The 11,650-nt window shown below is 48.7% G+C and overlaps 2 protein-coding genes across 3 annotated transcripts in view; one reads left to right on the forward strand and one right to left on the reverse strand.

Moving 5' to 3' along the window:
- The first annotated feature begins 1,373 nt into the window (after window positions 1–1,373).
- On the forward strand, window positions 1,374–6,215 carry LOC121299099 (carcinoembryonic antigen-related cell adhesion molecule 6-like). 2 transcript variants are annotated; one of them, XM_041226637.1, is made up of 11 exons: window positions 1,379–1,706; window positions 2,166–2,291; window positions 2,459–2,809; window positions 3,104–3,370; window positions 3,877–4,155; window positions 4,266–4,370; window positions 4,847–4,914; window positions 5,035–5,142; window positions 5,375–5,482; window positions 5,591–5,704; window positions 6,043–6,214. In XM_041226637.1, exons 2-11 carry the CDS (start codon window positions 2,222–2,224, stop codon window positions 6,121–6,123), a joined length of 1,551 nt encoding a protein of 516 aa, XP_041082571.1. In that variant the 5' UTR covers window positions 1,379–1,706; window positions 2,166–2,221; the 3' UTR covers window positions 6,124–6,214. The 2 variants fall into 2 exon arrangements, with proteins under 2 accessions (XP_041082572.1, XP_041082571.1); XM_041226638.1 differs by lacking the exon at window positions 5,375–5,482 and having other exon boundaries at window positions 1,374–1,706; window positions 6,043–6,215.
- A 407-nt stretch (window positions 6,216–6,622) lies between these two features.
- LOC121298584 (nectin-2-like) overlaps window positions 6,623–11,650 on the reverse strand; it is a 26,263-nt gene continuing 21,235 nt past the window's right edge. The window contains exons 6-9 of the mRNA XM_041225711.1: window positions 9,970–10,108; window positions 9,713–9,776; window positions 9,212–9,280; window positions 6,623–8,497 (exon numbers count right to left, since the gene is read on the reverse strand). Coding sequence (XP_041081645.1) covers window positions 8,261–8,497; window positions 9,212–9,280; window positions 9,713–9,776; window positions 9,970–10,108 — 509 coding nt within the window. The 3' untranslated portion in view covers window positions 6,623–8,260. The remainder of the gene's footprint in view (window positions 8,498–9,211; window positions 9,281–9,712; window positions 9,777–9,969; window positions 10,109–11,650) is intronic.

Raw genomic sequence — 11,650 nt, forward strand, 5'->3', positions numbered from 1 at the left:
AGGTGCTTCCCCTCATTATCCAAGTAAAACATTTACACCAAGATGACGCAACCCACCCATGGTGATGATTTTTCACTCCCCTTTTAAAAAAAAAAAGAAAAGAAAAGAAAACTGACAGCGTTTTGGCGGGTGTTTCTATTTTTGTGGCCTCCCCGCTCCTTGCCCGATAGAGCTGCGCCGATCTATCAATGTCACCGGGCAGCCCTTTCAAGGAGAGACCGCTGGTCGCCGCGGCAACCGACGAGCTGCAGTCGATATCCCCCGTTCAGGGCCTCTGGGAGGCAGAGACTCCTGCAGCCTGCGACCCCATCATTTGAAATGACAAGGCAGGCTGATTCATGTTACTCAGCGTTTTCAGCTGAGGAAGCGGCTCCCCTCAGCTCACAGTTCAGGACCAGACAGGAGCAGCAGGGATGGGAAGGGCACTAAAAAACTTGATAAGGACAGGACAAGTAGGCTAGGCCTTATTATTAGTAAAAGGGAAATAATAATAATAATAATATATAATAATAATAATAATAATAATAATAAATGCTCCCTTGTGCTGTACCCTGCTCCCCTGTGCTCTCGCCTGTGCTGTACCCTGCTCCCCTGTGCTGTACCCTGCTCCCCTGCTCCCCTGTGCTGTACCCTGCTTCCCTGTGCTTATGGCTAAACTGCATGCTGATTTTGTAATTCCCCACATTGTTTCCCCGTGCCTATCCTGTACATTTAGCAGGTTTTTTGAACAAGCTTTACCATGCCTCTCTGGGCTGTACTGTGATCTCACTGTACACTGTACTGTGGCAATTTTTTATAAGGGGATCTACTGCAGGGTCTGAATCCTCTGCTGTCCAGATCAATCGAACCAGGAGCGTCAAAGTGAGCCGAGTATTGTTTCAGAACGAAGGCTCCCACAGTATAGCTCTCACAGGGTCCATGTTGCCAGACCCCCCCCCAAAAAAAAAACCCAAACCTCTCGATGAATGCAAGAAAACCTTTAGAGCTGCCCCAAATACCGATAGGGAAGAAATAAAATAAAAAAACTAATTTAGTACAAGGGCTCAAGTTCCTGTCTTTTTAAACACAAACAGTTGTGCTGAATTTGTAGAGACAATTCACGCAAGTAATCCAACTTTAAATAATTCCAGACGCACATCATATTAAGTCCTATTACAATCGATTCTTGTTAATTGCAGAGCCCAGCTGTATGCAATTAACTCTGATCTGAGAGCACAGGGTCAGGGTGGCTCTGCCTGCACAGCCATCATTATACCCTACAGCCCGATCACATGATAAAACCCTGTTCATTATATCGGTTTCCCCCTTTTAAACCTGCAGTGGAACAGCCCTCCGTGATTGATTGGACACCCCTGAGTCAAGTAGACTCTCCCAGATGTGGGGCCCACCTGGCTTCATGACGGGAGTGGCGTTGCCTGTTTAAGAGGACAGGTGTAGTGTCTCCTCGCCCTAGGAATAGAACCGGTTTGTTTTCTTAGAGCTGCCGCCCTGTTGAATTGAAGAGACCGGAAACCTGCGACACACAAAATAGAGACACCGTTCACAGGCAGCTGACCTGCCTTCAAATACAAGACACGGATTGTGAAATTCAGATATACACCCTGCCTGCGAATTACCTACAAACACACACATACAGAGTGGAGACTACGCTAAAAATCAAAAACAGTGGCACTCCCCACAGTGACAGAATGCTCCGAGGAGAAGAGGTAAGGCTGTTTTGACTAATTCTCAGAAGGGTTGTGTGTATACTGTGGTCTGCTGTTCTTGTGTTAAGCTGAGGGAACACAATACCAACTTTCTCAGGAACAGCAGCTTGAAACCTGGTTCCAGGACACCAGGCAGGAGACCTAGTTTGAGGTTTGCTGTATCAGACCCCCAGGTCTACCTGCCTGGTGTGTCTCACAGTGGCCTGAAACCTAGACTCCTGAAACCAAGTTCCGAGCCACAAAGTGATGGGACAAGGTTCCTGTTTTCTGGGGGGAGGAGAGAGAGTATTTTGGGCCTGCCCGTGCCTCTGTAGAATCTTAAAGGTTGAAAGAAGAGAGGTGAATGCTCCCAACAATAATCAATAACACAGTCAATGCTTTATTGCAACTGGAAACTCACATGCAGCAGCTTTATTGTCATTTTTAAATCTCTGGCGCATCACTTTTTTTTTTTAAAAGCTTCCACACTCTTCCTCTCCTCTGCTGTCCTGGTGAAATGCATCTTTTTCCAGTCGATGCAGAATGATGTGACTGGCACAGAGATGACAGCCCTCCTCCTCCTCCCTGCCTTCGCTCTAATCAGCGGTGAGTGTGCAAGGCGAGGTCTCCGGTCCTCGTTTCTTATGCTGGGTTTTTAAATCTGTTATCATGTCATCATGCTTCAAATGGCATACTAACAAAGCCTGCTTTGGCGATAAGGCTGTAGCGAGTGGATCAGTGACCGGGTTCTACTTCATCTGCTCTTCCTCCAGCTGTCTCCTCTCAGTTTGCGGTGGATATCTCGGTCTCCTCGGAGGTTGTCCAGGTCCGGACGGGGCAGGTTTCCCTCCTGGCTGTGAAGACCCTGTCCCTCTCCGAGGTGCTCACTGTGTCCTGGGCCTCCCCATCGGGACAGACCCTGGGGGTGTGGGTCGGGGGGCAGGTGGGCCCGGTTCTGAACGAGATCGAGCAGTACCACGGCCGGCTCAACATCGCAGGGGATTTCTCGCTGCGGCTGAAGGACTCTGCGAGAGCCGACGAGGGGGGGTACACCATCACCGTGGACCCCAAAGCCAGCACCGGAGTGACCAAGAACAGCAGGGTAATCCGATTGGAGGTGTTCGGTGAGTCTTACTTGCCAGCGGTATTACTAGCAGTGAGAATGATGACAGCAACAGTACAGAAATACAGCGTGTTATGAATGAGAGTTTCATTGAGAGAGTTAACAGAGATAATAACATCAGCGAGACCCGTACTCACCTCTCCACTAAAGAGCTCGCTCTTCAGTGCCAGCCAGACAAATTAACTGATATAAGAGAAAGGGTGACTGGACGTATTAACCCATACCTGACCAGCGTTGATTACAATGCTGTGTCAGTGTGTCTGTTTGAATCTTTCTCGTGTCTCTAAATTCTCAGATCCCATCCAGGACGTCTCTATTTCCTCCCCCTCTCCGATCCTCCAAGGGGACAACGTCACTCTCACCTGCCGCTGGACCCAGGGGACGAAGCCTCAGGTGACCTGGGGACTGGGTGGGGTCGGGCTGACCTCCGACCCCCACGTGGCGATCTCTGGCAGCGTCCTGAGGATCGCCAGGGTTGGTCGAGAAGACGCCGGGAACTACACATGCAGAGTGACCAACGCTGTGAGCGCAGGAGCTGGCTGGACCACCCTCGACGTCAGCTGTGAGTCTGGCTGTGGAGACTTCCCTTCCACCTACAGGAGAGCAGGGGGGTCAAACTCCAGTCCTCGAGGGCAGTGGGGTCCTCTGGTTTTCATTCCAACTTACGCTCTCAATTAACATCATGGATCAAATTTTTATTGGTTCAATTGGTCGTGTTTAATATTTTACAGTTGATTCAAGGTACGTGACTCACAAAGCATTTTGAAACTTGTCTAGTTAATCAAGTAATTAGACCAATTAAGTAACTGAGAGCTCGGGGTGGAATGACAGCCAGGACACCCCCTCCAGGAGCTGAGTTTGACCCCCCCCCCCCCCCAAGTGTGCAGGACAGCAGAGGTGTCAGTCAAACCCCAGACGTGCTATCAAACCACAAAGCCATAGTCTTCACATGTCGGGTCATTAACAGCTGCGGTATTTTTTTCGGTTGACACTGCAGATATTGTTAGAATGCTTTGATTGGGCGCTCCCGTTTCGACGCCCCTTCTGATTGGCCTGCTTCCCTTACAGACGGGCCAGACCTCCCATCGGTCAGCCGGGTGCTCCACTCGGACTGCGTGAGCAGGGATGACGTCGTGGAAGGCAGAGCTGTCAGCTTGTCGTGCGGCTCCGACTCCAACCCTCCGGCCCGCTTCTCCTGGGCGCTGGACGGCCGCCCCGTCTCCTCGGGGAACGCCACGTTGTTCATCGCAGCGGTGTCCCGGGAGCAGGGGGGGCGCTACACCTGCACCGCCTCCAACGCAGTCACGGGGGGGTCGGCCAGCGCCTCCACGGCATTCAACGTCGTCGGTGAGAGTCTGACGCGGTTTATCAGGGTTTGATCGGCGGTCTCTAATCACGTTGAGAAAGACTTGGGTTGTGCTGTTTTATATCTCAACGTGCTGTGTCATTTTCTCCAGGGCACTGTCTCAGCGGTGGCGCCATAGCAGGGATTGTGATAGGCTCTGTCGCCGGACTGTTCCTGCTTCTCCTGCTGGTCCTTCTGCTGCTGAGGTGGAGAAAAGGTATGACAGTCCAGAAAACGTTCGGGCTCTAGTGCCTTCATCAGTGTTACTGAAACTAGAAGAGGCCGAGTCAAGCAGACCAGCGTTTGGGCTCTAGTGCTTTCATCAGTGTTACTGAAACTAGAAGAGGCCGAGTCAAGCAGACCAGCGTTTGGGCTCTAGTGCCTTCATCAGTGTTATTGAAACTAGAAGAGAGTGAGTCAAGCAGACCAGCGTTTGGGCTCTAGTGCCTTCATCAGTGTTATTGAAACTAGACGAGAGTGAGTCAAGCAGACCAGCGTTTGGGCTCTAGTGCCTTCTTCAGTGTTATTGACACTAGCATTCCTGCACACAGTTGGAAACTCAAAGAATAGCAAAGATAGCAGTAACACATCTTGTTAAAGGTAGAACAAAAAGGGATATCAAAACAAACAATGATTCTCTCGTGTCATTCGTGTCTTTTAAATTCCAATTCTTTGTTCACGTTTTCTTCGCAGGAGACCACTGGCTGAAGGAGAAACTTAAACGAACAAAACCCAACCCACCCTTGACTCCGCTCCCCAGGGTAAGATTAGAACCCTCCCCTCTCCTTTCTGTCTTCCTCTCTTGTCTCTCTCTAAGCTCCTTACCTTCTTCTCCTATCTCTAACTGTCCTCCCTCTCACTCTCCATCTCTCTCGTTTCAGCCTCAGCCTCACGGCAGTGCGATCACGCCTCCTCTCCCCCCTCCGGTTCTCACAAGCTCAGAGGCGCCCCCTGTGACAGGCCCACCTTACAGGAGCCCTTGGTCCCAGGTGAGTATCGTTACTGATTAGTCACAGTCTGACACCTTTCTGGCTTCATCACAGATCGTTATCCCACAGATACAGGATCTCCGTCTCCCGGGTTACGCATGTGTCCCCTCTCCTCCCTCTCTCACTTCTGGTCTCTCCAACAAGCCCAACCTCCTTTCACCTCTCCTCTGCTTCCCTTCTCTCTCCACACTCCTCTCTCTAAGCTCTCCCCCTCTCCCTCTCTCCCCCTCAGCACCATCGGGGTGTTCACGAGCCCCCTCCCCCGGGTCACCGGACCGCTCGGAGCTCAGCGGCGCCCCGTGTGGACCACACCCCTTCCTACAGACCCCCCAGATCCCATGTGAGCATGTTATTCTACTGAAATCACAGTGTCTCTGTCTGGCAGTTACACACGGTGCTCTTCCACCAAGAATACCTGCAATCTCTCTCTCTCTCTCTCTCCTCTCAGCATCGTCGCGGTGTGAACGACCCCCCCACCCCTCCCCCTGTTCACAGGACCGCTCGGAGCTCAGCGGCGCCTCCTACAGCGCTCCCCCCTTCCTACAGGAGGCCCAGGTCCCACGTGAGTATTCTTATTGAACCTGACTTCGAAGGAATCCGTCGTTCTTTTCACTCTGCATGCCTTTGCACAGTAACAGTAGGTTTGTTGTAGTGTGTCCACTCCCTGTGTGGAGACACAAGCAGACCAGTTGCAGGAGTCTGTTTGTCCATCAATGCACAGGGTGACCACATGCACAGTTCAGGCTATTGAAATCACACCCCAGTGCATTCTGGCACATTTGACCTGTCTCAGGTACGTCTCACAGCCGGACTACACTTCCCAGAATGCAATGGGGGGTTACTTGTCTGTGGCTCTCTGTTCCATCCGTCAATGTTTGACTGTGTGCATCATTCCCACAGCGTCCCCTGCAAGAGGACTTGTCCAGGCAGTTTGAACCATGGAGCTCGATCGACACCAACGACTCTTATGCGCTGTTCTAGATTTAATAGTCACTTCTTGCAGGGTCTCTCTAACAAGAATGCCACCACTCTGTACAGTTTTCACCTCTCAATCAAATACTTTTGATTCAGTATCTGAATAAAAATGTGTATAAAAAGTTATATATATATATATATATATATATATATATAATCCATATAAAATTATATAGATATACACACTTAATTGCACTTTAAAATAAAATATTTCTTTCATATAATTCTACCATGAGTGTTATCTTGGTTATTTTTCAAACTGACTGATACTTCGTTGTCAAGGCTCTTTGATGGAGTTCAGATCATGAAGGTTAATCTGTGCCTCCAGGTGTCTGTGGAAATGTTGGAACAGAATGAATGAATGAATTCATGGAGAGGCGGTTCACTCGTCTTCACTCAAGACGTCTTCCCTGCACGGTTGTAAACGAGCGCGTTGAAAGGGCTGTCCTTGAGACCGAATACAAACACACGTGTCACAGCTAAATCATTTTTATTTAAAAAAAAAAAAAAAAAAAAAAAAACAAAAAAAACACAAACTATACAGAAACATCTTATAAAAGCAGTAATCGCTACGTGAAGACACCAAATTATAAAAAAAAAAAAAAAAAAAGCTTACACAGCATCGAGTTTTTGCTAAGAAGCGCCCACCCCACCCCACCCCACGATGCTGTCCCGTCGTACAGAGCTGTGCCCCGGGCAGAGTCCCCCTCAGCGGTGCAGAGCACAACAGACCGGCGAGAACGATGCAAACAGATGGGATCATGCAATCTAGTGGCGATGCAGGCTGTGTGCCGGGCAGAGCCCCGGGGTTTTCAGCCCCTTTCCAGCAGCACGCGTTGGGCAGCCAGCTACAAAATAAACGTGTAAGCGTAGCTTGATAAAGGGCTTTAAAAAAAAAAAAAACCTTTATAACGTCGGGAAAATAAAACCTTCCTAATAGATGAGCGTCTGATTTCCCTTACTGTTACAATTTCGACTCAGCCTGGTCGAATCGCCCATTATACTGTAGAGACATTGACAGCTCAGCACATCACAGGCAGGCTGCCGTCTCTGCAAACTTGCATCGAGGTCTGAATTTTCACATTTATTTTTAGATCTTTTTTTTTTGTTTGTTTAATTTATTTATAATATTAAAAAGCAGCCTTGCTAGAGCTCCCAAACACGTCTTCTCTCCAAGCACAGCTGGAACACCAGGGTGTAACCGTTAAACCTGCCCCCACCCGGGTTCCAGCTGCAGTGAAAATTAACATGCATTACCGAAATATAGAAATATTCAAAATATATATACCAAAAAAAAATATATATATTGACATTCAGAAATTCAGTAGGAAAAAATAAATAAAATTAGTGGCGTGTGTTTTTGCTTTAGTGTCTTCTTTCACACGTTATTTTGCATTAAATTGTCAGTTTGCATTCAATTTGTTACAGAATCATTTCAATGTACAGCCAGCAGGGGGCAAACTGAGCTGTGAGAGAGAGAGAGAGAGAGAGAGAGCCTAGACTTTATACAGCTTATAATTGCAAATGGAAGGCAATCCTTTTAAAATGTGATTTTAAAACAAGGCAGGTATTTCTGGAGTGATTTGGATTTGACAATTTTGCATACTCTCGAATTGTGCACGATGAGGAGAAAGCTCTTATGGTTTTCTAGGTAGGAAAGTGGTTTAAATCCTTCTCATGCCCCCTCTTCTGCAGTTGGTCTAATACCTGGCGCACAGCCCAGCTAAAGCCAATCTGTGTGTTATCACGCTGAAAGCCCTGGGGAGGGCTGACAATATAGCTACGCATCTATAAACCTGGCATTAAATTCACATCTCAGCCCTTGGCGCACTGCACACTTTTAGCTGGCAGGGTAAGGGTTAAAACCAGTCCAACTGCCACCCAGAAAAACATTTCTGCTTCAGTGGATATCATTGAGGGCTGGTTAAAAATAAAATAGGACAATAATCTCCACTTAACTTGAATTTTCGACCTCTGATGAATTCTGTATTAACCTACATCGCTACTCAAGCCCACCGCGTTATTGACAACTGCTGGGGGGAAAAAAAAGAGTCTATTCTGTATATCTGTGGCAAGGAGAGGTGTGGCCAGTGACATCCCAAAGCCCCCGCCCCTAGTGGGGAGGAGCCAGGGTGGGTGTGGTCTAGACGTACACAGCCGGTGACATCACATAGCTCTGCCTGTCGTGGGAGGACCCTGGCTCTGGGTAGCTCAACTCATTGTAGATGGGGTTCGTCTGCTCCAGATAGTCGTCCAGCACAGGGGCAATGTGAGGGTAGTTCTCCTCCTGGCCACTAGGGGAGCTGTAGCCCGGGGGCCCCGAGCTGCTGTTGTCTCTGAAGTGTGCCTCCACAGGGTCATCGTAGTAAGGGTCTACGTCCTGGAATGATAAAAACCAGAGTGAGGAAGAAGAGGGTACGACTAGAACGACCCGTCTTCAATGGACTTACAAGTTTAGTGACGGACGTTCCCGCTAGAAGCCTTTCTCAACGTCTTCAGAACGGATTCAGTTTCTTTTGGCGTTTTGAAGACACAGAGAAAGGCTTCCCGTCGACACGCCTGTCGCTGAATTCATGACGTTTCTTGCAGTAGCCCTGAAAGAGTTTCCCCAGCCAAACTCTGAGATTCAGAGTTAAATCGATGCTTCTGAACCCACGTGCTCTTGTATCCCATAGTAAACACCCCGTCGTGTCAAATAAACAGACCTCCACTTCCAGCCTCAGCCCGTTCAGTTGTTTAGACAGATCTCTGAATCTGCCCGTCCTGCTCTGCCCTGGACTCGCCTGACCACGACACTGGACCCTCAGCTGATGCGCCATCCTTGCACTACAATGTCACTGTAGACAGAACTTTCTGTAATCCTAACTTGTTGCCTCCCTAGTTCACATTGTATTCCAATAGCAGTATTATTTGGGCTTATTGTAAACCATACTGTATCTAAAATACAGATTTTGCACTGTAACCCTGTACTGTCCCTGTAACACCTTTAAGTCTCTTGGATAAAAGGAATCCTGCCAAACGGACAAGCGTCTGCTTGCGTCGATATTACAGACAGCTGGCACAATCCTGGGTTACCTGGCTGAGCGTCTCTTACCGTGTCTGGCTGGGCGTTGCTTTCAAAGTAATTGATTCTGGAGGGATCGTCCACATGGAGTTTATCAAGCTGCAGAGACACAGAAATGGGTTTTATACATGCCTTTCATCTCCACTGGAGCGCCACCTGCAGTCTCCGAAGAGAAAAGTCAGATTGCACAGCATGTTAAATGTGCTTAAAAAAAGACCACTACAATTCTGAACGAAATTCAGCGACAATCGTCTGGCTGGAAGTCCAAAGGTTTGGTCATTGAGTTTATGAAGCGTCTCTCAGCGTTTCTGAATCAATCGAAGACACAGAGAAAGACTTCTAGGGGAAACGCCTGTCGTTCAGTGCCTTCATTTTCTTGTAGTATTTTTTATATTAATTCAGATGAAGACACAGAGAGACTTCTGGTCGAAAAGCTTGTCGTCGATTTTTTAAAAGCTTCTATTTCTGAATTCAGCACCATTGAAATGGTTTTAATAGTTAGGGAAGAAAAAAAAAAAAGTTAAAACTCACTGCTTCTGTGGAGCCCCCGGTCTTCTTGGGAGGGGGGGGCCTGTAGGAAGGAGGTCCCTCCATACTGAGGGGGCAAGGGGGGGGAGAGAGAGTTAACATTGCCAGATTACAGACAGACACTCACTCGAACGACTGCTAACCCATTCACAAAATGAAAAACACGATTTATCATTCAAGCACATGGCTGGACAGAGTAACACATACCCAGGACAGACAGACTGACACTACCTCGCTGGTTCAGACAGACAGACACTCACTCATCTCCGCTGGAGCGGTTCTTGCGCTGTTTCTTGATTATCATGACGATGGTGCTTATGACGGCAAGGATGATGATGGCAGCAATGATCCCTCCAACGATACTGCCAGTGGCTGGCCCCTTCATCGGGAGACGAGTATCTGACAGAGGGGAGAGGCAGACACAGAGAGAGAGGTTTAACAAGGAGGGAAAAGTAGAGGGAGGTTTTATTAAGAAACAAGGTAGTAAAATTGGACCATCAAAACAAGCAAGTCAGAGAGAACATTAAATCAAAACCAGGCGAGAGAGAGAGAGAGAGTCTGTACCCTCTACAGCCAGAAGGGGGCACTGCAAGCTCACAACTGCATCACTGTGCCCTGCTCTGCAACAGCGGTGTGTTCTGCATCACCAGGAGACCCGGCTGGCTGTTCACGGTAGTCTCAGCTGGGCGGGTGCGAGACAGGACGGCTTGTCCTTTACATCACCCTAAAAACAACGTTTCTGTGGAACACCCAGTTAGTTAGAGAGCTTTTCAGAAGAGAACCAATCGCACTGCAAGATGAAGACAGACTGACCAGGCTTGGCCCTGTGTTTTGGAATGGGCAGAGAGGAAAGGAAGTGTCTGTGATCTAAGAGCTGCAGGCTGGGTGAGAGAGAGAGAGACAGAGCTCCGTGTGCCGAGAGAGAGGATAATAACAACCAGAGTTTCAAAAACATCTCCAGCAGACTGGAGCTGAGGGTTCGGACCGTTCAGCAGCTTCCAACCCAGGGAGGAAGAGGGTCCATATGCTGCTTGCCAGCACTGGGCCTCATACTGCAGCCCTGCACACAGCACAGCCAGGAGCTGCAGAAATTCACACTCTGCGGCATGGGGAGCATTGCCACGGGGAGAACCAGTCAGTGAGAGGATCGCTTTCAATACCTGCTGAGCAAAAGCATTGCAAAGTGTAACAAAGCATTGTACATGCACAGTGCTCAGTGACTGGAAAACCGATAAATACACCCTCTAATAAAATCACTGCATTTGAATAAAGCTGGTCTAGTGCTTTAATATCAACCCACTAGCGCCACCTAGCCCCCCCCCCCCCCCCCCCCCCCCCCCCAGAGGAAGGGGAAAGGCTGGTCCAGTGCATTCACATGAACCCAGTGCACAATGCAGCCCCACAAGATAACTGTTACAATTGTGAGGCGTTCTTCAAGGTCATAGCTTTGCAAACATCAGACCCACACAAATGTTCCTTGTGCAACAATCCCAATCTGAAACAGAGATGCCGATAACCAGACAAGAAAACGCTTTGCGAATCCAGTCAGCAAGGGCACAAACAGAAGTTTGTAACGCAGATCGGGTCTGGGAAATGCCACCTTCTTTATGAAGCAGCAGCTTTACAGAATGAACTGAATCCACTTCATGAAGCCGAATGAAACCGGCCAGAATAGCGGGGCGCGAACTCGTTCCACGCTCAACGAGGAAACAGGCAGAAACTGAACAAACGCGACACTCAAAATCAAGCTTCATCAATGCAGCTGGTGGTCCGATCCCCTCCCCCCCCCCCCCCCCAGAAATGTATTTGGTAGTTCATGGGTATACACTGGGGAAGCAAGGCAAATGGACCAGTGTGTGTGTGTGTGTGTGAGTTTGTGTCAGTGTGAGAGTTGGTTTGTGTGTGTGTGTGTGCGCAAGTATTCCAGCAGTATTCTGAAGA

The sequence above is a fragment of the Polyodon spathula genome, chromosome 24 (assembly GCF_017654505.1).
Source record: "Polyodon spathula isolate WHYD16114869_AA chromosome 24, ASM1765450v1, whole genome shotgun sequence".
NCBI lineage: Eukaryota > Metazoa > Chordata > Actinopteri > Acipenseriformes > Polyodontidae > Polyodon > Polyodon spathula.